At 42.7% G+C, this 26,901-nt stretch overlaps 1 protein-coding gene across 1 annotated transcript in view; it reads left to right on the top strand.

Moving 5' to 3' along the window:
- The window catches only part of SYNE2 (spectrin repeat containing nuclear envelope protein 2), a 273,351-nt gene that overhangs the window by 186,133 nt on the left and 60,317 nt on the right, over positions 1 to 26,901 (top strand). Inside the window, exons 74-89 of the mRNA XM_050952774.1 lie at positions 2,085 to 2,186; positions 3,338 to 3,457; positions 3,651 to 3,851; positions 4,998 to 5,171; positions 5,715 to 5,846; positions 7,393 to 7,589; positions 8,427 to 8,559; positions 9,259 to 9,441; positions 9,921 to 10,070; positions 10,911 to 11,087; positions 12,492 to 12,647; positions 14,568 to 14,720; positions 21,922 to 22,092; positions 23,231 to 23,364; positions 23,799 to 24,003; positions 25,462 to 25,641. Of these exons, the coding sequence (XP_050808731.1) occupies positions 2,085 to 2,186; positions 3,338 to 3,457; positions 3,651 to 3,851; positions 4,998 to 5,171; positions 5,715 to 5,846; positions 7,393 to 7,589; positions 8,427 to 8,559; positions 9,259 to 9,441; positions 9,921 to 10,070; positions 10,911 to 11,087; positions 12,492 to 12,647; positions 14,568 to 14,720; positions 21,922 to 22,092; positions 23,231 to 23,364; positions 23,799 to 24,003; positions 25,462 to 25,641 (2,568 nt within the window). The remainder of the gene's footprint in view (positions 1 to 2,084; positions 2,187 to 3,337; positions 3,458 to 3,650; positions 3,852 to 4,997; positions 5,172 to 5,714; positions 5,847 to 7,392; positions 7,590 to 8,426; positions 8,560 to 9,258; positions 9,442 to 9,920; positions 10,071 to 10,910; positions 11,088 to 12,491; positions 12,648 to 14,567; positions 14,721 to 21,921; positions 22,093 to 23,230; positions 23,365 to 23,798; positions 24,004 to 25,461; positions 25,642 to 26,901) is intronic.

The raw sequence follows: 26,901 nt of genomic DNA, 5'->3' as shown, positions 1-26,901 counted from the left end.
TGGAAGGAGCAGAACATCTGGCATTTCCTGTTCTCGCAGGAAGCGAAGAGGTCTATACCGGAAAGTCCCACTTCCGGAAAACAGAACGAATAATGTCCGGACGAATCGACCACTCATGAGATAGGAAGGATCTGTGACAGGCTGAGCACGGTTTGAAACCTGGTGAACCGGGCATGGGCCCCGGCACCTGGTGCGGGGAAGGGGCTAATCCCTGAACCCCTCTTAACTATATACACTAATAATGTTATAGAAACGAATAAGAATTAACTGCAACTATAGAAATTTCAGCTATATACACAAGAATAATGAGAGAACTACGAGTAGCTAGGGAAGTGGAGATCAGCTAAGCCGAGCTCCACTGTTCCAACGACTGACACGGGCGGTAAGAAGGAACTGAAGGCCGTTGGGTCGGCAAGGGTATATATCCGGCACCATGGCGACGCCACTCTAGGGGGCGACCCAGCCGACCCACCGAGTGTTGCTAGGGTAAAAATCTTCCAACGAATGTGCATGCAGCACACGCACACCTAACTGGAATCGATATGAGCAAGCACTCGAAGAAGAAACAACATTCCTTTGGCTACAACAAACTTGTTTATCCTTTCTACTCAAATTGCATGGTCTGAACATAGTTTAGTAACATATTTCCAGCATACATACATAATTCTTTACACACTAAGTGGACATAAATCATTCAATATTATTAATGACCAGCGAATCACCTATTTTTATATGAAACCTTAGAGAACATATATATGGCTATATGTTCTGTTAACAGTGTATTGGGTGTGCCCTTTGCCAGTTGGCATACAGGGGATCTTAGGTCCATACTCGTGGAGGATGGATGAGGACTGAAGAAGGGCAAACAGGATCTTTCTTTAAAACGGGGAACTAAGAAGACTTGGGGAATTAAAGACCAAACAGCCTAACTTTGATACATGGAAAGATACTGGAACAAATTATTAAACAGTCAATGTGTAAGGATCTAGTGATACCCATCATGGATTTGTGAAGAACAAATCACACCACGCCAACCTAATTCCCTCCTCTGACAGGGCTATGGATTGGGGGAAGCAGTAGACATGATGTATCTTGATTTTAGAAAGGCTTTTAACACAGTCCCAAAGGACATTCTCATAAGCAAACTAGGGAATTGTGGTCTAGATGAAATTACTGTAAGGACATTCTCATAAGCAAACTAGGGAATTGTGGTCTAGATGAAATTACTGTAAGGTGAGAGCAAAACTGGTTGAAAGACTGTACTCAAAGAGTAATTATCAATTATTCTCTGTCAAACTGACAGGCTATATCTAGTGGGGTCCCATGAAGGTCTGCCCTGGGTCTGGTACTATTCAATATTTTCATTAATAATTTGGATAATGGAGTGGAGCGCATGCTTATATAATGTGCAGATGATACCGAGCTGGGAAGGGTTACAAGCACTTTGGAAGACAGGGTTAGAATTCAAAAGGACCTTGAGAAATTGTAGAATTTAGTCTAAAATCAACAAGATAAATTGAATAAAGACAAGTGCAAAGTACTTCATTGAGAGAGGAAAAATCTAAACGTTAATACAAAATGGAGACTAGCTGTTCAAGCAGTAGTACTGCAGAAAAGGATCTGGGGGTTTTAGTGGATCACAAATTGAATATGCGTCAGCAATGTGATGCGGTTAAAAAAAAGACAAAAATCATTCCGGGGTATATTAACAGGAGTGTCATATGTAAGATATGGGAGGTAATTGTCTTGCTTTACTTGGCAGTGGTGAGGCCTCAGCTGCAGTACCAAGTCTAGTTCTGGGTACCACGTTTCAAGAAAGTTGTGGACAGCCTGGAGAGAGTCCAGAGCAACACAAATGATAAAAGGTTTAGAAAATCCTTTCCAGCCCCATGTTTCTGTGATGAATACAGACTGTAGAATTTCACCCAGTGATTCCAGAATCAAGCCCAGAGCATGTAAAAAACGAGTGATCAAAGTGCCATGCTGAATCACCTTTTAAGTGTCTTTTCACTGTATGAGATTTATCTCTGCCATTTATTATTGAATACACTTCTGAGTTTGCTCCTGCTATTATCTCTTCACAGAATGAAATCAGGCTGTTGTATGATCAGTTAATTGAGAAAAAATCTACTCTGCAACAAACCTTGAATGCAATACGTGGGCATAATGTTGCTGAACAGCTTCAGGTAATTAACTCAAAATACTAAGTTAAGGCAAAATTATCTAGCACTGGACAATATTGCCTGGTTTGTGTCTGAGGTTTTGTGAGAAATAATTTGAGAAATAATATGAGAAAAAAATAATGTGATAAATAATTTCATATTTTCTAAGGGCTGGCTCATGCTGTCAGGTGTGCAAATGTGGGGGAGAAGGCCCAGTGAACCACTCCCCATACGCACACAGACTATGCCCCCATGCAACAACTGGGCTGGATTGCAGTCCCGGCACTAGCTGAAACACAGGGCTGGCTCACTCTTTGATTCCTTTGGGGTGTAAGTCACCCCAACCAGACAGGTTAGGGCAGAGAGGAAGCAAGACAAGATACACAAAATACACGCAAGCACAAAATACAGCTCTTTGTATGTAACAGCCTTAATTAGAAAGTCCCTTGAGCTTCCCCTTATGGGAGAGGGGACGCTAGTATTTATTTCAGTTTAAGTATTCACATAAGGAATGCCTAGTAAACGGATGTTAACAAATGCAACAAACACCATAGCATTCGTAGTATGGTACTACATGAATCAGTTAACCTACCCTCTCCTAGTTAAGGGCTTAAAAGACCCTAGGGAAGGACAGACAAGATGACAAGATAGTTCAGCTGAGGGCAGATTGCATGCCCTTTCCAGACCATACAACAGCCACCTACCCCTCAGAGATGTCCCGACACCTGCCCCGCTAAATCTGAAAATCATGCAAATCTAAAACTTCCCTTATTTCAGAGAACTCCCTGCACCAGATCTCTAGTGTTCACTGGAAAACAAAATTCTGCACCCTCAGAAGTGATGATGTGTTTTTATTGTGACTACTAGTGATTTAGTAAAAATAACTGTGCATGGCCCAGTTCATAGGACACTGAACTGGGAGATCTGGATTATTTTCCTGGCTCTGCTACTGGCTGACTGTGTGACCTGGGGCAAGTCACTTTCGTTCTGTTTCCCCTGTAGGTCTTGTAAATTTAGATTGTAAGCTTTTGAGATAGGGACTCTTTCACTGTGTGTTTGTAAGTGCCTAGCACAATTAAGTCCCGATCTTTAACTGCTATCATAATACCGATAATAATAGTGTAAAACCTGAAGGAACAAAACTACACTTAATTCTTATTATATCTTTTATTCAGAAAACTGATACATATGTGTTGGAGCTACACAACTATGAGGCCCAAATAGCAAAACTGAGAGATCATGGGGAGAGATTTCAGTTACCTGTTGCTCTGATCCATGAAGTTGATAAATTAGAGGTAAGAATACAGAACAATCAACATTCTATCCTGCAAGATTTGACTCTTCAAAACGAGACACTTTAGCAGTGAAAGATTTAGGGCCATCTGGCATCCTGGCACTATATTATACTCTAGAAATGGTGCATGCAGGTCTCTAGGCTGGTTAATATCTTGCAAGAAATAAGCGCATTGAATTTTGTTTAATTCCTAGGATGTTATGAATGACATCTGGGGGGTTCTGAGAGCCAAGTATGCGGAACTAAACTCTCCTTTCGTCAGTGAGAGCCAATACGAAGGCTTGATTTGTGGGCTGGCAGAATTGGTAGACATTGGACGAGAGAAGCTTGCTCAGGACCCAAAGCAGCTCGCCAAAAGTAGAGCTGCCTTACAGTCTCACCTGCAAAATCACAAGGTACAGCACATGCAACACAGCACAGCTTGAATCATTGTAGAGTATGACTTTCTGTGACTGACTTTTCTTAAATATCATTGCTGAGTAGTTATTGCTATTTCTCCTAGCATAAGAGAGAGTCTGAGGTACTTGAAGTAAACGCAGTAAATATTTTGAGATAGATAGGATGTTTTCAAAAACAGTAAGTAAAGAGGCTGTTTTCATGCTGCTGGGCTTTTTCTTTTTCCCCCCACTCTGCTGATTGGTTTGTTGCAAAGGGTTTTGTTGTTTGGTCACCTCGGGGGAATGGGACATGAGGGAGGAGGGGACGGGATGGTTAGGGCAGAGAGGAAGCAAGACAAGATACACAAAATACATGTTCTGCCCCAGCTGGCAAGTGTGGTAATTCCTGGATGGAAACGCACAATTTTGGGGACCTCTTTGGATCGGGGTCTGGGTTTGCTGATCCATTTATCCCTGGTTTGAGCTACCTCAGAATGTATCATAGTGTCAGGAAGATGTTTTATTATATATCCAATATTTTATAAATCTGTGGTAAAGTTAATTAAGGAAGAGTGTGCAGCCTAGTGGAGTGAGCAGAGATATGGGCATAGGGGCTCCTGCGTTCTACTCCCGGTTGTTAACTTTCTGTGTGACCTTGGGCAAGTGCCTGGGGTAGACCATGGCTTTTAGCCACGGGGATGAGCAGGTGATGCTATGGAGGGAGCTCTGACTGTGTGCCAATGTGACCAGCCCTCTCTGGATCTTCTTTGTCTCCTTCCTGTGTGCTCCTCCCTGCCCCATTTGGGTGCTGAGCTCCTGGGATCATGGAGAAGGAGCATTTGCTGTTTCATTGGGTACAGGAACTGCACTTGTGACAAACTAATTAAGCTCCCCAGCCCTGCAATCCCATATAAGGTCCTGCCCCAATCCATCCCTTACTTCAGCTAACATCACTATAGTATAATGAATATTATTTACCTGGTTCACAGGTGTGTTTGAAGTCCTTGGATGAAGCAGTATATAATGAATGCAAAGGGTCATTATTATTTATGATTAAAATCACAACAGATGTCCTCAAGTAATACAAAGAATGTGATTTCGATGGAGCACTTGCTATAAAACAGAAAAATAGGCTTGAAACATGTAAAAGTGTTGGTTTTTCAGGGCTTTTTTCACAAGCTCATCGCTCATGTGCATGTCGTGCAATCGTATTCCAAGAAGATGGCTCCTGCTACATTACAAAAGAAAGAGAAATTCTGGACTGAGCTGGTGGAAGACGTCAGATTGCTAGAACAAAAGGCTTCCCAATATGGCATACGCATAGAGAGTTTATTAAAGGTAATGGATTAGAATAAACCTGGTATGGAAAATAGAACCCTATCTATGCTAGAGATACTCTGGCCAGCAGCTGTCTACTAGCCATGTCTGTTTGAGGGCAGTGACCAACTGTTCACGCTGTGAGTGTTAGTAATTCATCTCTTTCTTCTCAAATGTGGAATTTACATGCCTTCCCTCCCTCCAACATGAATGGGAATTCCTGTAACATGCCTGTGGTACTTCCTGAACACCCAGACTGAGACTAAAGACCTGTGTGGCACAGAAATACCAATAGTACATTAAAATGAAAAAAAAATTTAAAAACCCAAGTTAAAAAAAATGTTGAGTGAGAAATCATTTGTGTGTTAACTGAAATCCTCAGTTTTCAGATGATATAGAAGCTACTCTTTAATATATGTTCTCTCTACATACTCTTGTTTTGACATTCTGTTTTGTTGGTTGAACTAAGAACAATATGTAAGTGCTAAAGCATCAGCATTTTCAATGTTTAGCACAAGCATAGAATAAGAGGTACACTACATTAACATATGGGTTTTGTTTTAGGAATGGACAGAATTTGATGAGTACTCTGTACCTTTCAACAAAGAATTAGAGGCACTTGCTTCTGCAGTGCCTTCTGTGAATTTGGTAGAAGAGACAGAAGAAAGATTAATGGAGAGGATTACACTTCTCCAGGTATTTTTATTTATTTCTGTTTAATCACTTTTTTTGGTAGGATCATGGTACACTGTATATGGCAAAAATACTGTTTTAGAAATATCTGCTTAGCACATGCTTAATGTCCTCCAAACAGGGTCCTTCCCATCTCCCTCTTAGCCAAGGTAGCAACTATAGTCTGTGCCCAAATGTACATTTCCATATGAAAACAAAGCTTTTTATACCTTTTAAAAGCACTGGGGAGAGGGGTATTTGTAGCCACATTTCAATTAGTTCATTTACGAAGAGAGAGTCCCTGCAGCTGCTCTAAAAGCTGGCATTCAAATATATACTCCAGTGATACACAAAGATTATGAGCCTTATTCAACTCTCACCCATGTGAGGTGAGAATCAGGCCACTGTTTCCAAATATTTGAGCTGCTCTTTGTAGTAAGAAGTCCATCAATTCTATCGACCTCTTCCAAAATTCTGGGAAGTACAGTTAAATCACCTTGAATTCTCCTCTTTTCCAAGGAAAATAAAGCTTTCTCTGGAGAAAGGCAGATAGACATTGAAAATTTGTTCCAAACATCAGAGAAGTGCTGTGTATCTGAAGGCAGAACTGCACCCTCACTTAGGACAATACAGTTCTTGAGTTAATATAAATGAGTTTAAAACACATAATGTATCCTGTTAATATGTTTGTCTGCTGATGCTCCTTAGACTGAGTGATATATGCTTAGGGCTGATCCCCATTCCTGGGGAGTCTTTCCATTGTCTTCTGAGGGCTGAGGCTGAAAGTGTGGAAGACTAACGTACCTGAACTGAAGAGGCATGTTTGTTTCTAGGACTTATTTCTGTTAGGAGAAGGAATGATTTTGGGTAGAACACAGCATGTAGAAAAAACACAATAGTTATGGATTTGCATATTATTCCACCTAAAACAGTGGCGGCAGTTAATTGTTTTTTGTGCCAGCATGTGGCTTTTGCACTTCTCAGAGAGCATGTTGTATTAGCAGTATTGGAGCTCCCATACCCTTATGTCCATAGTGAGTCAAGTTTATAAACTTCTACCCTGTTTGCCTGCATTCTGTTTTGTTTTTTTTTCATTACGGCTTGATTCTGTGTATGACTATTTAATTGCAAATAAATCCTTTTACCAACCCAAGGAATGTTTTCTGACTGTGCATATTTGTGTAGTGCCTTTATAGAAGTCCATAATCCAAAGTAAACAAATGGATATGAGATTATTTGGCACTGAAAAGGAATGACTTTGTCAAAATCCTTAACTAACTGTGATGAACACAGTTGTCATAGATTATCATTTGAATTTGTATTACAAGATGCCTCAAATGGGCCACAATAATTCTGTTTCATGCGGTGGAGCCATGTCGTGCTATTTCATGACATGTCAAGCTACATCACAAGGTAATTTGAAAAATAACTTGTGTCTCCATTATTCTTACCACTGTTCATAACAGAAAATAAAGTAAATGCCAGTTGTGAGAATAAAGTGCATGTTTTAATAGCCTTATTTCTCTTTTAAAATACGCTGTTGTTGTGCAAACTATTTATACTTTGCTAGCAAACCAAAAGAAACATTGATGAAAAACATGCCAGACTTTACCAGATGGTGAAAGAAGGGAAGAAATTGATGACTGTTGTGAGCTGTCCTGAATTAGTAAACCAAATTGGGAAACTAGAAGAACTGTGGTTGTCCTTAACCAAAAAAGTTGGCCATGAGCTGCACAGGCTTCAAACATTACTCAAACTCTTGGTCAGGTAAGTTTTTACTCAAGGGGCAGTTAGGGTTAGCCACTGCTATTTGGGGTTTCTCACAAAATTTTCAGCATCCATATTTCCTGAATCATGAGATCAATGTAATTAAACTACAGAATTTGTGCATCTGTTTGTGGAAAACAAAAGTCCAATTATGGTAAAAAAAAAAAAAAAAAAAAAAAAGTGACTATTTAAATAAAAAAATTCATCTTCCTACTGAATAGATCTTCTTCCTTTGTGTTGTCAGTCATATTTGCCTCCTTTATGACAAAAATGTCTTCACTCCTGTTGGCACTGCAAGGCCAACATCTCTAGGGGAGAGTGAGCTGGATTCTTTTCTGACTCGCACATCAAAATTGTTAACTAACGCCCACTTTGCTCTCCCCTGATTTGCACATGGAGGGTACCCACTGGAGCTGTGCTGTCAAAGACCAGGGGCTGGTGTCTGAGCCATTGCCTCTTCACAGATGATCCGAGCCTTCAACAGGCCCCCTGAGATCCATATGCAATTGTGTGGTCAATACAGGAAGAGAGTCTTTTGAGGCTCAGAAGCTCTGAGGCTGTCTCTCACAGGCCATAAATATGATGATTATTTCTTCAATCAACATATGCATGCTTTCAGCAGAACAGAGTTGTCATATCAGTTCTGTGCTACTACAGAGACGCTATCTGAAGTGGAGGGTGGGAATCCTATCCTGTATAAACCTGTAAGGCGTAGCAGCATACATCTTTAGGTGGATAGAAGGACAATTCTGAGAGGAAAAAAGAAATGTGTTATAGTCTCTACTAAGGGATCGAGTCATTTCTAGTCCGTTAACCTGCTTTGTTTTGTTTCTATAGCTACAACAGAGACTCAGACAAGTTAATCAAATGGTTGGAATCTGCTCAGCAGAGAATGAATTTTTGGAAGGAGCAGTCTCTCAATGTGTCACAGGACCTACATACTGTCAGAAACAATATAGACAACTTGTTTGTAAGTCAAAAAAATCTGCAGTGTTTAGATGCCAGATAATAATCCCCACCCAAATGACATTGCAATATGACCAGAATCTGCCAGCAAGGCACAGCCCTGAGTATGAAGTGGGGCAGCACTGCACTGCCTCCAGGGTTCCTTTGGGAGGCAGCATGTCACAGTCCTGCTGCTGCTGTTAAATGTGGGTGAGAGAAATTGGGGGTCTTTAACTCTGCTGAAGATATTTCTTTGGATGGGTGGATATGAACCAACCAGCACCTCGAAGACACGGGACAAGGAGATCTGGGCACCCTGAAGATCCTGATAGGTGAGAGGGGACCAGTAGTTTATTCCCCTCAACTCCCCAAAAATGGCCAGGAAAGGAGAGGGTCTTTCAAGATATTGGAGTTCCAACCTCAGAATAAAGCACCAAATATAGGGGTCCTGTTGGGTGAAAGGGGTTGTAAGTGGCAGCATATTAGGGTTAAAAGGTCCTGCAGAAAGATAGAGAAGAAAGGTCTTGGCTGACGCCTGTGTGGCTCAAAGTTTCTCTGGGGTTTACTGAGCCTCAGCAGGTTTCAAGTTTTCATCAGATGAGATGAGTTTTACCAGGTTTCAGTGCAACCAGAATTGCAACCCATCCAGTCAGTCCCTCCTGTGATTGAGACCGTGTCTGTGTATTTTAAAATATATGTTTTGTTAAATCTCTGTATATTTCAGTTATTTTCTAAGGAAGTAGATGAAAAATCATCCTTGAAGTCATCTGTCATAAGCACTGGCAACCAGCTTCTTCATGTGAAACAAATGGATGCTGCACTGCTTAGATCATCTTTGGCACAGTTTGAGCAAAAATGGGCAGAATTGATCACTCAGTTCCCAACCATCCAAGAAAAACTTCACCAGGTAAGAAGGGAATCTCAAGTCATTTCTTCATTTGGGCCAAGCTATGTGCAGAATTATTTTAAAATGTTACTGATTGGATTCAGTCAAGCACTACATAATGCAGGGAAAGCACTTTTTTCTTTAGGGCTCAATTACCCATCTGACTCACTTTTGGAACATCCTCAGTATTGTATTGAGGCTTAATTATTACTGTATTTCTACCTAACTCTGCCTGTGCCCATCAATGTCATATTTTATATAAAGGTTAGTTTCAACAGGCAACAATAATCTTATTCCAGACTTCAGAGATGTCCAAATTTCTTGTTTTAGGTTTCAGTCATATCCTACATTTGAGTATCAAGGTTTACTTGCAAGTTCATACTTACATAATTACATTATGTGAGGTCTTTTTGGGATAAAGATGTCCTCCTCCTTGATGGTCTGATTTACTATTGCTAGCAAGTTAAGTACAGAAGAATCATTATATATTTGATTTCCAGCTTCAGATGGAAAAGCTTCCGTCTCGTGAGGCCATCACAGAAATAATGGCATGGCTGAGCCATGTGGAACAACAAAAAGAAGATGATGAGGCCACTGTAAATTTGCAAAGTAACGCATCCCAAGTCAAAAATCTTCTTCAGAAATATAAGGTAAATATGCAAGCAGAAGAACAAGTTGTCTCCAGGGTGCTTAGGTGCCACAGTAATGGATGCAGTCTAAGAGCCAGAATAGAATCAAGTAGAATATCCATTTACTTCTCGGTTCCTTAGGGCAGCTGAGTACTTAGTCTTCCAGCTCAGAACATTGGTGTACTCTTGAAGATTAATCCTGTGCTCCTTAGCCCTTTGAACTTTTGGGGTCAGCTTCTTGGTTCTGGTTAACAGTTAAAAGTATGTTCCTAGCATTCATATCCTAGGACCCCTTTATGACAGAATTGACCACTGCCTTGTCTTGTAGATATCGCCAGAATTTTCCATGAGGATAAACTTAAGGATATTCCTAGCTTCCTTCCTGAGGGGGACATGCAGTCTCATAGGCTCCAAGATATTTGTATCTTTATTACCATATCATCCAGTGGCCCCAGTCGGGATGGTACTGTTTGGTGAATGGACTGTGTCTTCATGATAAACAACTACAATTTTAGAGAGAGAGAATCTGCTTTCATTTGCCCAACTCTTCCTCCTTTCAAAGAAAATAAATGGCATTTCCTAGCTGTAGTTAGTATTTACTATTGGGCAGAATCGTCATCTCTGAAAAGATCCATCTGTGTGGGTAAGGACAAAGAAGCAGGGACCTATCTTAGCCCATGCTGTACGTCTGTTAGCTGTGGACTAAGGCCACCTTTGATTTAGACAATGGAGAATGGATCTCTCAGGAAATGCACTGTACTGTGGCTCAGAATAAGAAGTTTTCTCTGAATACCACAGAATTATACTATAAATCAGCAGTTAATGGAGTTTATGAAATTAAAATTGCCATCGTTTTTTCAGGAATACATGATGGAGATGAACTTTAAACAGTGGACAGTTGATTTTGTTAACCAGTCGCTGTTGCAGATCAGCACTTGCGATGTAGAAAGCAAGCGCTATGAAAGGACAGAATTCGCAGAGCATCTTGGTGAGATGAACTTGCAGTGGCACAGGCTGCAAGGGTCTCTGAACAGAAAGGTTTGCTCCTATTTCATGGTTTTATATCTTTTTTTTCTTCCAATGTTGATTACAAGTGTTATAATCCTTTGTGCTTCTATGCTACCTTTCCCCCAAGGATCTCAAAGCACTTTCACATGTGCTGAGTCACATAACACTCCTGGAAGGTACAGTAGGTGGGTGTTTTCACACCTGTGTAAGAACAGGTATAATTAGTAAATTCAGAAAGGGAGAATTTAGATGAATACTGGGGCAGGGGAATCATAATGGTGAGATCTGTTGAGCTGAAGGAAAGCCATATGGACCCCCCGTCTTGAGACATTTAATATTGAAAATAGTAGGCAGTATATGGTAAGAAACAGTCCTGCGTCAGCAGGTAGATGATCAAGACCCACTCGGAAGTCACAGGGACAATGATACTGTTTAAAAAGAGTCCAATCCCTCTGTACGTTATGGAACATGATTGAAAAGGGGCAGGATAGTAATATATCCTCCCCCTGCCTATTTCCATTTAACATAATGATTTTGGAACCACTAAAAGGACTGATTGGCATATCGCCAGCCACACTCATTTGTTATGAAAAACTGTGGTCTAGTGGATGAGGCACCAGCCTGGGAATCAGGAGCCCTGGCTTCTGTTCCCAGCTGTGTGATCAGGGGCAGGTCACTTAACTTCTCTCTGCCCCCTCTGGAAAATGGGAATGATGGAATATGTTCTCCTTATAGAAGAACTTTAAGATCAGTGGATGAAAACCACTCTCAAGGTGCATATTGCTATTATTTATTTTATTATGTGTTTACTATTACATATAAATAAATGCATCAGAGTTATTTCACCCTGGTGAAACTAGAAATAATCTGTGGAACAGGCTCAGAGTTGGAGGCAGTGTGGCCTAGTGAATAGAACACTGGACCTGGGTTGTGTTCCCAGTTCTACCACCAGACTTGCTGGGTGACCTTGGGCACATCACTTCCCTCTCTGTGATTCAGTTTCCCCCTTAGTAAAATGGGGATAATGATACTGACCTCCTTTGTACAGCACTTTGAGATCTACTGATGAAAAGCTCTATAGAAGAGCTCAATAATACTGTTCTGTTAGAGAATATGTCAGCATAGCCAAGTATGGAGAAATTATGATGTGAGGTATAGAAACAAATGGGGAAAGAGCTATTTACTGTGAATGGGCAGTTACAGAAATTCCTGAACCCTACCCCTTCAGGCATGACATTGTTAGAATAGACATTGTCAACTGTTAGTATGCTGTGTATATCTGTATACTGTCTTCAGCTATGGTATGAAAGGAGAGACTGCCATGCTTGAGTCCTACAAGGGACTCCAATCAAAACAGGGAGTTTAAATTGGCGAAACACTTTCAATCTGATATAATTTAATTGAAATGAAATGTTTTAATCCTGTAATTTGCAGATACAAGATTTGGAACATATTTTGGAAATTGTCACTGAAAATGAAAACAAAGCACAAACTCTGAGCAGCTGGCTGGAAGCACAAGGCGAGAGGCTGAAATCTTTGGAAAAGCCAGCGAGTCTAATCTCAGTACAGAACACGCTGGAAGACTGTAAGGTAAAAAGTGTTCTTTATGTTGCAAGCATTACCCTTAAGACTTTGCTGGATCCATGCTACAAAAGGCACATAATTTTTATTTTAAATTGGAGGAACCTACCATATTCCTAAAAGCTTAGTACAGCGTGTCACTTTAATGAAAACATGAAATGCAAAATTTAAGAAAGAGATCGGGGCCAGGTCCTCAGCTGTTGTAAATTGACATGCACCAAATTACAGCACCCGAAGATCTGGCACAACACAGATGTGAAATTTCACAGTTATTTTTTTTGAACTCTTTTATCCTTGGAATTTCCTGCAATATTAACAAAATTCTTAATATTTTCACTACCTTATTTTAGATTTCTTCTAATGGAAAATATTTCATTTTTGTTTGGTTCAGCACATTGATGGAAAGACTCACCTATTTGATTAGTGTGAAACATTCTTCGGTGATACTTTGGTTAGGAAGAATAGCAACTCTGTAGTAACTTGGTATAATTCTGCATTAGCATAATATTTCTTCTGTTTCTCAAATGGGCCATTTTGTCTTTTCCACTTAGTCCTCTTTGCCTGTTGACCTGTTGATACATGAAGATGTCATTATATTATTGATGCTGTGATGCTAGCCTCACCACATCGTGACCTGGCACAAATGCAGTCATACTGCTCCAGCCCTAAGGATATTTTAGGGATTTTTCAGTGGGATAGCTCCATCAAAATCAGGACAGGTGGCAGTCATCTGCCAGCTGGTCCCCAATTACTCTAGGAATATTCAGCATCCATTCAGTTCAGTGTTACTCTTATTTCCTCCTATGAAATGTTTGTTATTTTATTACCATGGTTACTTGTATCTCTCCCAAATTATGCTGCTATTATTCCCTGCAGTGCTATATTAATGCAGATTTACTCATCTATCTGCATTTTCTCTGAAGTGTATTGGGGTGAGAATGTACCAGCTAGTTAATAAGATACTTTTAGTATCTCTAAAGTACCATATCTGATCACAGCAAGATAAGATTCTATGCTTCAGGCTGGTAAAATGCTTAATTAAAATTCATTTACTTCATTAGAAACTAAATGAATTTTAAATAAATTCAAAAAGCTATTGGACAGTGAATCATTAACAGAAAACATGTGCTGACTTAAAGGGCAACATTTTAGTTAAAGGAATCAGCCCATTTGGATGTCTGAAACATTCACAGGTACTGCTGCGGGGCTTGAGCTGAGCTTTCCTGAATACATAAGGACCACATTGTGATCCCCTTAATTGTGTTGGGGAGCAGTTCTTCTCACAAGTAGTGCCAATGACTTCAATGGGACTGCTTCCAAATTCCAGGCCAGATCATTGGTCTAACCAAGCTATGCTGAAAGGTGAAGGGAAAGGTGGCTTAAAGCTTAAAGCTACCTATGCATTCCTCAATGCTAGGGTCAGCCAGGGCTGATGTCAGGCTCGATGTAAGTTAAAGCAGCTTCAGGACTGCTCTAACCCATATCAGCTGAAAATGACTTCCTAGTAACTGTTAGGAAGCCAGAGATCCTCAATGTGTAAGGTGCTCCTACCTTTGGCGCATGCGTATGCTGGAGTGGGTAGGAGGGCTGGAGTCTGACATAGGGAATCTTCAGCTGCTCTGCTTGAAAAACTTTTTAGCCCCTTTGCCTGGCATGGTGCAAGGAAGGCCAAGTGCTGGCGGAGGATCTGGCTCTCAGTTCCAAATCAGCATGTTGCATTCCATGTCACGGCCATATGTGGTTTCTTGTGTTCTGCCTGACAATTACAATTGTTCCAGTTTTCTGAGGCAAACTCATTTCTCCCAGAACTCAATTGCTGTAAGTTCCCATAGTTAGAAAAATGACATGGGGTTGATTTTAAAGAAGAATAATTTGTCTTTACTTTTGTATTGTCACACAGATAAAAATTTTAATCTTTCTTCCCTTTAGGAACTAGAAAATCAGCTTGCAATTAAATCCAAAGCTCTTGATCAGCTAAAGCAGAATTATGTGGCTTTGGAAGATGGTGCAAAACAAACCTCAGAAGATATGGCTGTCAGAATGGATAAGCTGGATGAAATGAGGAACAGTGTCATCAGTCAGGTAGAGACCTTTGCATTTACAATTCTCCCTAGGATTTAACCTTCGCAACAGTTCCTGACCTCTTTGGGAATTTCCAGTGTTACTGAGCTGTTCAATGACAGATCCATAGTTAAGGCTGCAATAGATGTCCCATTCTTCTTCAAGTGCTTGCTCATGTCAATTCCATTCTAGGTGTGCACAGTTATCTGAGATTTTTGCCTTAGGGGTATCGGTAGGGTCGGCTGTGGTGCGCCTTGAGTGCCACGCCCATGCACTAGTATATAGGCACCACCCACCCTATGCCCTCTCAGTTCCTTCTTTCCGCAATCATAAGATCATTGGCAGTTCTTCAACAACCCATTGTCTGTCTTCTTTGTATATAGTTAGGTACTCAGTTAGCCTTTAAATTAAGTGTTGGGTTAGTTGGTAGTTAGAGTCCCAGCTGGGACTTTGCCCAGGGGTGTAGCCTGCCCCGCTCTCCTGGCTTTAAACCATGCTTCTCATGCAACAGGCCAATGCCTATTAGGGACCCCCATGACAGTAGTCTGAAGTGGAGGAGGGAGTCCCACAGAAAGGACAAGTCCAGAATCTGTAAGCACTTTTGCCCTAGAACCCAGAAGGAGTGGGATATCCGCTTGAGGACCCTTCTCATGGAGGCTGCGTTTCATCCTGCACTGGAGCACTCCCACTCGAATCCCACACCGAGCACCTCAGCTTCCGTGTGGAGCGCACCACCAGCACCGTTCCCCCTCACCAGTGCCGAAGAAGCGACAAAAGAAGAAGAGCCCTCTGACACCATAAGGGAAAGGGGCCTCAGGCAAAGGAACAATGTCAGGCCATGTGCCCACCCCAGGACTTCATGGGAGTACTACCGAGGTCAGACCCCCTTGCCTGGCCAGGGATCTGCCTCCAACTCCTGGGAGCGGCAGGGGACCCCAGCTTCTAGGGGCCTCATTACCCGAAGCAGCCCAGGTGGCTGAAGAACAAGCAGGCCAACCAGCACCACAGACACTGTGCCAGGCGCCAGCCTCGGCTAAGGCCCCAATGCCTAAGGACAAGCCAGTCCTGGGACCACCCCATAGAACAATGAAGCACCCTCGTTCCCCGGACCACAGGCATAGATCCTCGTCTCAGGTCTCCGGTCAAAAGGCCCAGGTTCCCTGATGCCACGCTCTTCCCTACAAGACATGGGACACTGGAGTCAAGACACCAGTCTCCATACCACCAGTACCAGCAAGTTTCCTGTCAAAGATAGCCATGGCGCAAGTCACTATCGTCAAGACAGTCTCCTGGACATCAGTGCTCACCGGGGCAGGATCGCTCCTGGTCACAGCAGTGGTCTTCATACCCCTGGTTCTGCTCATCAGGCAGGCATCGATCCTTGCCCTTGTCTCACCAGTCCCCGACTAGGGTCAATTGGCAGACTCAGGCCTCGATTGCTCTGCCCTGGTCGCCGGAGGACCAATGGTCAGATTTGGACTGGGAGTTCAGCCCCTCACCAAGGAGGGGTGATTCGCTGGCAACCTGTGAAGCTGGCACGGTGCCTGCAGCAATGGCATGGCAGCTGGGACAATGGCCTGCTCAGTGGCTATACTGGGACCCGTGGAGCATGCCTGTAATGCCAGTTCCATATTCCCACCAGTCCTCCCTTGCTGCCCCCAGAACCGGAGTCTGAAAACAGTACCGAATCTGATGTGGGGGCAGTGCATTGGACTCTAGCACCTAAGGAGTCGTCCCTGGAGCAGGAAGGGGAACCTGCCCCTCCCCCGGTGGTGCGCTCATCGTCCTCTCTGGACGAAGCAGTGGTGCGTCCCTCCCAAGCAGGCAGCTTCTCTCCCTCCCGCCCCCTGATGACTTCAAGGAGCACCAGGGTGGCTACCAACTTGAACTTAAAAACTGAGGAGGTTGTGAAGGAGTCCGACAACCTCTTTAACATTATATCCTCCTCCACCTCAGCCTGGGTTGTGATTCCCGTCCACGCTGGGGTCCTTAAGATTGCCAAATCACCCTTGACTTGAAGGATGCATATTTCCACATTTCCATTTTCCCGGGACACAGGCGCTTCCTTCGTTTTACGCTGGGCCAGCACCATTTCCAATTCACAGCATTGCCATTTGGTCTCTCATCAGCCTCGAGAATGTTCACGAAGTGCATAGCACCAGTGGCCGTTTATCTGAGGCGCCAGTGTGTTCAAATTTACCCGTACCTCAACAACTGGCTAATAAAGGGTCAGTCCCGGGACCGAGTGCGACAGCATCTTGATCTGGTTTGTTCTACCTGTCGCAACCTGGGGCTGTTAATAAACAAGAAAAAGTCGACCTTAAGTCCAGTGCATAGAGTTCATTGGAGCAGGTCTTGAGTCTACTCAGACCAGAGGCTTCCTCCCCAATGCTCAGTTCCAAGCAATGGCGGAACTCATCTTGTGCATGCAAGCCCATCCTCTTGCCACTGCTTACATGTGCCTGCATTTGTTGGGCCACATGGCGGCCTGTACTTACATGGTCAGACATGCGTGGCTGTCTCAGGCCCCTGCAGGCATAGCTGCCGTCGGTCTACATCCCCAACAGATGCAATATGGAGCATGTGGTCTGGATCCCGGACCATGTACTGTCATGACTCATCTGGTGGCAGAATCCTGCATCGGTGTTGAAGGGGGTTCTCTTTACAGCTCCGTCCCCGTTGGTGACCTTCGTCTCCAATGCCTTGGACTGGGGTGGGGAGCCCACCTGGGCGATCTCAACATGCAAAGTTGTTGGTCGACTCATGATTGCTCCCCACACATCGACGTCAGGGAGCTCAGAGTGGTTCGCCTGGCCTGCCAAGCCTTCCTACTTCACCTAAAAAGCAGAGTTGTCCAGGTCCTGACAGACACTGCCATGGCTATATTCTATATCAACAAGCAAGGCGTGGAGCCAGATCATCTGCCCTTTGCCAGGAAGCTCTCAGGCTCTGAGACTTCTGTGTACAAAACAGCATCCATCTCATAGCCACACATCTCTCCAGGTCAGGAATGCTTTGCCAGATAGCCTCAGCAGGACCTTCTCATCTTGCCACGAGTGGTCCCTCCATCTGAAAGTGGTTGGCATCATCTTCCAGAGGTGGGGGATTCCCCAGGTGAACCTGTTCGCATCCAGGCAGAACAGGAAATGCTACGTTTCTGCCCAATTGGGGGATTAACAGAGGCTCCTTGTCGGACGCTTTCATACTCCCGTGGTGAGGGGTTCTGTTGAATGCCTTCCCCCCCAGTGCTGTTAATTCACAGGGTCCTCATGAAGATCAAACAGGACAGGGTGAAAGTGATCCTCATAGCGCCGGCTTGGCCACATCAGCACTGGTTTGTCACGCTGCTGAATCTCTTGGTGGCTGCTCCGTTATGGCTACTGCTCAGGCCGGACCTGCTGTCCCAAAACCATGGCAGTCTTCTGCATCTGAACCTGCCAGCACTGCATGGTTAAATGAGGAGGAGCAGGAGTGCTCGGCCGGTGTCCAACAGGTCCTGTTGGGCAGCAGACAACCCTCCACCAGAGTGACCTATGTGGCCAAATGGAAACTATTTGCTTGTTGGACCTCGGATAAAGGCATTTGGCCCGAGCGGGCCTCGCTGCAATCAATCCTGGACTACCTTCTGCATCTCAAGGTCCAAGGCCTGTCCCTTTCATCTCTCAAGGCCAACTTGGCTGCTATCTTGCCCTTCCATCCGCCGCTCGAGGGTAGGTTGGTTTTCACCCAGGACATGACTGCCAGGTTCCTTAAAGGCCTCGAGTGCTTCTACCCTCACATAGGAAACCCGTCCCTCTGTGAGACCTGAATCTGGTGCTGTTGTGGCTCACAGGGCCCTGCTTCAAGCCTCTGGCTTCCTACTCTCTCCTTCTCCTGTTCTGCCTGCTGGGTCTCTGAGATTAGGGTGCTTACCTTGGAACTGCCTTATATGGTTTTTTACAAAGACAAAGTCCAGCTGCTGCCTCACCTGGCTTTCCTGCCCAAGGTGGTCTGACATTTACTTACCTGTCTTTTTTCCAAAATTGCGTAAGTCAGAGGAGGAGCATAGGCTGCATTCCCTAGACGTCAGGAGGGTGCTAGCCTTCTACATCGAAAGGACTAAGCCATTTCGCAAGTCAACGCAATTGTTCATCGCAATGGCTAACAGAATGAAAGGTCGTCCAGTGTCTGTTCAAAGAATTTCTTCTTGGATCACTGCCTGCATTTGCTGCTGCTACAGTCAGGCACAGGTGCCACCTCTGGCAATTGTCACTGTCCCCTCAACCAGGGTGCAAGCCTCTTTGGCAACTTTCCTAGCCTAAGTGCCTATCTGGGACATTGTAGAGAGGCCACCTGGTTGTCCGACCACACGTTCACGTCCTATTATGCACTTACCCAGTTGGTCTGGAATGGTGCTGGCTTCGATAGAGCAGTGCTGCAAGCCGCTAACCTGTGAACTCTGAGCTCAGCTCCATTGATACTGCTTGTGAGTCACCTAGAATGGAATTGAGCAAGCACTTGAAGAAGAAAAAACGGTTACCTACCTTTTGTAACTGTTCTTCGAGATGTGTTGCTCGTGTCCATTCCGTTACCTGCACTCCTACCCCTCTATCGGAGTTGCTGGCAAGAAGGAACCAAGAGGGCATAGGGCCGGTGGCACCTGATATCCCGACACATGGGCGCAGCACTCAAGGGGGTGCCACAGCTGGCCCTACAGATACCGCTAAGGCAAAAATCTCAGACGACTGTGCATGTGGGTGTGCACACACCTAAAACGGAATGGACACGAGCAGCACATCTCAAAGAACAACAGTTACGAAAGGTAAGTAACTGTTTTTTCTACTTCTTTTTGCTCCATATAACTTTGATAAGAAATCTCCTTTTGGCCAAAAAACTATCATGCTTATTCTCATGCCAAAGGAGAACCTGTATGCCAAGTTTGGAAAAAAGATCAACCTGCTTTGGAGTCAAATAAGGAAAAATTTACCACCTTTTGCGATTTTTTTTTTAAAGTATCTACATTTTTCTGGTAGCTTAAAGGATTTGTTTGAAAACCTCAAATTTTCTAACTGGATCCACTTGGTCCCTTACTATTCCTATTTGTTCCTTCTCTCTGGTAGAGTCCTGATAGAAACTCTCCATTCTCAGCTAAACCTTTTTCATGTTCACAGCGCTGGGTTCTCCCTCCTCCACTCCCATTGCTTCTTTTAATTCTAGGCAAATCCTTTGTAGTTCCCAGTTGCTCCACTCATGCTCCTGTGGATTCCCTTTCCCTCCTCATTGGCTATCCATAACTTATTCTTCGGCCAATTAACCCCAGCAATGTCAATGATATGTGTATGATAAATACGGCTTTATGTTTACAATCTATCATATAATATATAATACTATAAGTAATGCAGATAAAATTAAGGTTGCCCAATGCTTTCCAGTAGGTAACTTTGCCAAATTTTAACCATTTGACTGAAATCTTCCACATCAGGTGTCTGCTTCAGGCTGATTTTTTAAAATATTTTTTTAAGCTTCAGCAGAAATGGTTCAGCTGTTTCTCAGAATGAGATTAGAGAAAATACATTGTTTTGTTCATGTTAAAAACACTCTTCTAGCTGTTCTGTTGAGAAACCCTAGTACACTAATGTTTTGGAACAGGGATTTGAAAGTCAGCAATGGGAGGTTGCCATGGTGCCAGAGAAGCGCCTTTTTTTTTTTCCTGCAGGGCCAGTAAAAGCTCCAATTTGACCCAGTTATAAGAATTTGAAAAATTCCATTCAAATGTGCTCAGTAGAGACCTCTTATAGTTTAGCAGTGAAATTATTTGACATTTCCATCTGTATTGAACATGCTCCTGCCAAGAGCTACAGGGGCTGAGCAGGACTTTCTGTGCAATTGCTACTCCTTGCTGCTGTGGGCAACCTTCATTTTGACATTTCGTAACGTTTAATTGCTTAACTTTGCAACCCTAATGTTCTTTTAATGTGTTTTTTTGTATGTAACAGACAGTAGAACCTCAGAGTTATGAACACTTCGGGAATGGAAGTTGTTCGTAACTCTGAACCAAACGTTCTGGCTGTTCTTTCAAAAGTTTTCAACTGAACATTGACTTAGTACAGCTTTGAAACTTTACTATGCAGAAGAAAAATGCAGCTTTCCCTTTATTTTTTTAGTAGTTTACATCATTTAACACAGTACTGGACAGTATTTGCTTTTTTTTTTTTTTTTTTGGTCTCTGCTGCTGCCTGATTGCGCACTTCCAGCTCCAAATGAGGTTTGTGGTTGACCGGTCAGTTCATAACTCTGCTGTTCATAACTCTGAGGTTCTACTTTATGTACTGCTTTTTTCCTTATAGCAGGCTGGCCTAATTCGGGGCAGGATTGTGACTTCATGGTCCTCAGCAAGGGGTGGTGCACTAATTGCACCACTGCTGAGAGAGTCTCAGGTAGGACTCTGACTCCAACACTGCTCAGAGGCACAATTCCTCCCATGTGTCCCCTTTGCTCCCTGGTGGCAATAATTTGCTGCTGACTGGTACCAACAGTAAATTATCCCTACCTCTGCACACTGGCTCAGGTACATGTCTTTCTGTCTGGGTTTGCTGTCCAAGTACACTAGCCAATGGAAAATGGGATTGAGCCAAAGTCTGCCACCTCAGTCATTGCACAGCTCATGTATCTAGGGAGTCCTGAAGTTCCTCCAGCAGTTGTTGAATGTGAATACAAGGCTATGGTTCTGTTTCATCCGCATTGTTATCACACAATGACATACAAGAGAATGTAGCTCTCTAGAACACTAAGGTATTTTATTAGAAGCTTGAACTACCCCAAACAATTTCTGTTCAATTTTGACTAAACTGGAATTAAATTTCCATCTCAAATTGTCTATTTCCTAAGGAGATTAAGGCCTTCAGGAACCACAGTACTTTATCTGTTAGCAGATATCCTGATATTGGCAGCAAGGAATAACAGCCGTGCGTTGTTTCCACACATTTTCACCTAGTCTGGAGTTCTGGAGTGGTGGCTGCCAAACCAGCATTGCCTTGGTATCCAATTAAAGTTGTATTTCAAATTTATCTTGATACGTCATTTGTGAAATTGTTATGGATTGTTATCCAGCATGCGCTGAGCTGAAGTACTGAAGTCAGTTTTTATTTCAAAATTACCCATGAAATAGCTTCATTAATACATTTCATAGGTAAATGTTAAGAAGGAGCAATCCTTTTTCTCAGCAATGATTGTTTGTTTGCAGGTAGCACAGTTAAAAACCTCAATGCAGTCAGTATTACAGCAATGGATAATTTATGACGAAGCCTATGAAGAAGTTAACCTGATGATAATAAGCTCTCTGTATTGCCTAGAACAATGCAAACCTTCTGTAATATCGCTGGAAGCTTTGAAAGGCCAGGTGAAGACTCTACAGGTAAATCTACCAAAAACAAAGTAAATGTATTAGTGCAAACTTGGGAAAAGATTAATTAAAAGCCCAGTAAGTTTCACCTCCAGAAGCTGCTTCTTTAGAGCCTCACGATGGAGCTAATTCAAAGTCCGGGGGAGTCGGTGGCATTCCTTCTACCTGCAGAGGTAATGGGCCCATGGGCTGCTCTGCTAGCAGAGTTGCACCAGTTTAACTAAAGGTCTGAATGTAAACCAGTTTAGTTAAACCTATGCCAAAAGCTGTGTAGATGCTCTTATTTCAGTTTAAATCAGGCTTATTTGGATTTATCTGAAGTTAGGAACTGGTGTAAACTAAATTGAAATAAGGCACTTTCAGGTATCTACCAGATTAAACAAATGCAAGATTTTGTGTAGACAAGGCCTAATTCTTCATTGCCCTACATCTCATGTTGTTGTTCACACCAGTGCAGACCAAGTGCAAAGTATGACCAAACCAGAATGGTAGTGATTTGTGCTTGCTCTGTGCTCTCTTTACAATGAATAAACAAGGTGCAGAGCAACAGGGAATCAAGCCTCAAGTATTCAGAGGACTATAGTTATTGATATTTAACATTTCTTTATTATTTCCGATCTAAAATAAGAATTTCAAAGTACATCTGCTCTCTGGTTGGACTGGGAACAAGTAACACCAAAGGAAAAATTAATTCCAATTTAGAATAAATAATATGAATGAAATAAGTGAAACTTCTTAAAAAAGTCAATTGATATTTTTCTATTGATATTTAATTTGATAAACTGGAATTTCAAACCAGTTATTTTTCCATATTTGCCAGTCAAAGGCCTAATTCTTCAACACTTTCTTGCTTTGAATAGCACCTATTCACAAGAGGAGTCCCACTGGACCAATACCTGTGTAAAGAGATGCTTCTGAAATTATGTATTACACGATTTGGCCACAATTTATTCTTCAGTTCTTTAATTTGTAGCAGCAAGTATATTATTGTTACATTTTTAATTTCTTTCACAAAACTTTTCTTTGTCATAAATGTTGCTACAGTATCACTACTGTATATCTGCTAGTCTCTAAAGAAAACTACATTTTAGCTCAATGAACTGTGGCTCATTCATCTCTACATCTAACTATTGTGACTCATTTTTCACAGTCTCTTCAAGACAAAGCAGAGAAGAGTGAAGAAAGCTGGGCCAAGCTCCAGGCTTCTGCTGCTAACCTCAAGAAATACTGTTGTTCCTCATTTTCAGAGATTATTGATCATAAATGCAAGGAGGCACATACAAGGTACGCCTGAAAAAAGACACAAAATAGATGTTGGTAATAAAGGCCCTCGATTCTGCAAGGTGCTGAGCATGTGCGTAGCTTTAGGCATGTGAATGTTTCTGTTGACTTCATTGTGAATACTCACACGCTTAAAGTCAGGCATGTGCTTAAATATCTTGGTGAACTAGGGCCAGTCGACTTTAACATATTGTTTTATTGTGGGTCTGGGTGGTAGACCAAAAAACAAACGAACAGAAAAAGCAGCAACATAGTAAACATGCAATGCAGTATGGACATTACAGATGGCAAGACTCTGATCTCAGATGCCCTAGTGTAAATCCAGAGAAATTCCACTGAGAATCTTTAAAAGAGATCAGTGGCTGGTCCGTGCACATCCTCCAGTGTAAGGGCAAAACCTAAATCAATAACCTGTGTTATGTTCTTGTATATTGCAGATGGACTCTGGCAAATGAAGAAGTCACTGATGAGCTACAGACAGCACAAGCTTTGTTATTGCTTTGGGAGTCATATGATGGGTTATACACTGAGGCAGCATTGAGGTTAGAACAACAAGAAGATCAGTGTCATCAGCTCTTGGGAACTCACTTACCTGAAGACAACATGGTGGAAGCCCTGAAGCAGAAGATACAGGATGTGAAGGTACATAAAAGTGCTCTCGCTGCCTTATTTATGCAAGGCTGGACCTATTTAAAAATCCTGACAATGGAAACCAGGGCCTGACTTTTCTCTTTTGTAATCCGTCCTTTTTTCATTTTCTTTAACTACATTGGCCCAGTCCTCAGGTCAGGCCAAGCACAGGATGCAAAGAAGGGAAGGAGATGGTGACCTGACTTCACCTTTTGTACTCTCCATTTCTGTGGGCAGCCCGGGACCTGTTTAGCCTCAGCATAAGTTAGAGCAGCAGCAAGGCTTCTCTAAACTATATTGTCTGCAGTGGTCCCCTAGGGTGCAGTTTGCTCTGGACATGTCTCCTATGCCAGAGGTGGGGTGCCAGGAGTAACTGGCGTAGAGCCAGCTACTCTTGCTTAATCCTCTCCAGTGATCCCCAAATGTAAGAGGAATCCCTGGCTGGCATTTAATGCCAGATTTCCATCCCGTTGCAGTGGCAATACTCTGTGAAGGTAACATAGGGAACCTGAGAATCTGGCTATTTTGTAGCAATCATTGAACCAAAAATGATTGACTTTTATTATATATTTTGACCTTCATAAATAATTGAAGTGCTTACAGTCTGATCCATGCCAAAGACAGGATCAATACGCCCCAAAGCATATTTTACCTTTCAGGGAAGTCTGTCCTTTTATAGTTAATCTTTACTCGTTGCTCACTGAAATATAGTTTTCAGTGGAATAAAAGCCCAGGGATTTTCACATTTAGAATTAAGTGAACGTGGCAGAGGATTACACATTCCAAGAGGATATTCTGTAAATCTCTTTCCAGATAAAAGGAACTACAAGCAGTAGGTTGTAGAAGTACCAGCTGCTCCCTTCGTTGTTCATAACATTTAGAACTGAAATTTATAGTATTGTTGCTGGAGGGGGGAAAAAGCTCTCAATCAATCAAAATGGTTCCAAAATGCTGGCAAAGGTGTTTAGCATAGCGGTTAGCAGGATATTATTATCACTGTATAAAGCCATTCTAGAGAGGATGGATATTCTCTCCAATTTATCTCTCTAGTCTCCCTCATAACATTAGTATCCAAGTGCCTGAAATTATTACTGGGCAATGTTATCCCACTGAACTTTGAATCCAGATACTAAGGCTGGGAATTTTTAAAGAGCTGAAGAGAGCTCATCGGGAGCTGGATGCCTAACTCCCTTCATCACCTTTAAAAAATCAGCCTAAATCTCTGGGTAACTGGGAGGCAGACCTTCAGTAACGTCTATGGTTTTGTCCCTCCCGTCACTGTTAATAGACTTATCATCAGATTCCGCCCTGGAGTAAGTGCTTGACACGCCCATTAAAGTCAATGAAAGATACTCTCAGTCTATAGCTGAATTTGGCTTCCAATGCAGATCAACAGAAGAAGCTTAGTTATAGCAATAAAAGAGACACAGGAACACAGATCTGATTTATTTTTTTGATCTTTCGCTTTAGATACTACAACAAGGCCTTCAAACCATAAAGGGAAGCTTTCTCCAGGTTTCTGAGTTGACAGACCAGATAGCCCAACAGGTTAATGCAGCTACACAAGCAGTTCTCTCAGAGAAGTTGCATCCTCTCAAAAGGATAGCTTATTTGGAAAAGATGTTGCAGATGAAATCGGATGAATTTGAGGTACTTCTTATATAGTAAATTTGCTCTCAATACAGTTTTATTCTTCAACGAAATCATGTAGTTCCTGAACTGACGTTCAGTTTGAATTAGAACTCGGTGAAATCTGAATGATAGCATCAGCTGAGCTATGAAAGAGAAATAAAGTCCTGGGGGAACAGGTGGGTTGCACTTTTATCGTGGGCTTGCTATGCTGTGTTCACTCAGTTTCAATTGTTTTCCCCTTCCACACACACCCTGCTCTGTCACACGCTTGTAAGCAGGCCTGTTAATTTGTAATATGGATGGATCTTAATGTCTCCATGCATCCCAGTCCAATGCTTGGAAACTCAGGTTGTTTCCTGGAGATGATGTCTCTGATTCTTGATATCATGTGTAAGCTTTACATGTAGTGTAATATAGTTTTATTTCCTTTCTAGTTGTGTAGTCGTTTTCTCTTGTGTAATTTTGTGGTCTTACCACAAGTGATTTCCTTTGTCATTCTTGTCATTCATTCCTTACATAAGTATATTTGAGAGCTCTCAGGCAGAGGGTGACACTAGACCCCTTCCTGGCACAGGTCCCTCAACCCTGGAAATGGGGAGGGAAGAGAAAATATTGGGATCCCAGACCTAGTCCTGCATTTCTTCCCCTCAGATGGAGCCAGCTGGGAGCTACTAGAGCCCAAGTAATGCCCACAGCCCTATCTATGCGAACAAATGGGACCAAACTCTCCATGTGGCTGATAAAGGAGCAGAACCATTTTCATGAATTTTCTGCCATCTGAGTAGCTGTGCTGTGGCTCCATAATTTCATTCTAAATCATCAAGTCCTTGGTAGCAGGTCTCTGCACAGCATGTCTGCCCTATTCTCCTAGATCCATGTGGATCTCCCACAATTCACAGGATATGGAGGCTCAGCTCCTTGCCACATGTCTGTATGTTGGGTTTGTCATGGTATAAACCCCCACTCTGAACCTTAGCGTCCAAAAGATGGGGTACCAGCATGAATTCCTCTAAGCTCAATTACCAGCTTAGTACTTGTAGCGCTGCCACCAACCAGGAATTCCAGTGCTTGGTACACTCTGGTCCCCCCAAAACCTTGCCCGGGGACCCCCAAGACCCAGACCCTCTGGAACTTAACACAAGGAAAGTAAATCCTTTCCCCCCATTGCCTCTCCCAGACTTCCTCTCCCTGGGTTACCCCGGAAGATCACTGTGATTCAAACTCCTTGAATCTTAAAACAGAGAGGAAAATTCACCTTCCCCTCTCCTTCTCTCTCCC

Source organism: Gopherus flavomarginatus, chromosome 5, assembly GCF_025201925.1.
Source record: "Gopherus flavomarginatus isolate rGopFla2 chromosome 5, rGopFla2.mat.asm, whole genome shotgun sequence".
Lineage (NCBI taxonomy): Eukaryota > Metazoa > Chordata > Testudines > Testudinidae > Gopherus > Gopherus flavomarginatus.
Note: the sequence above shows the minus strand (reverse complement) of the source record. Positions and strands in the feature narration are given on the sequence as shown.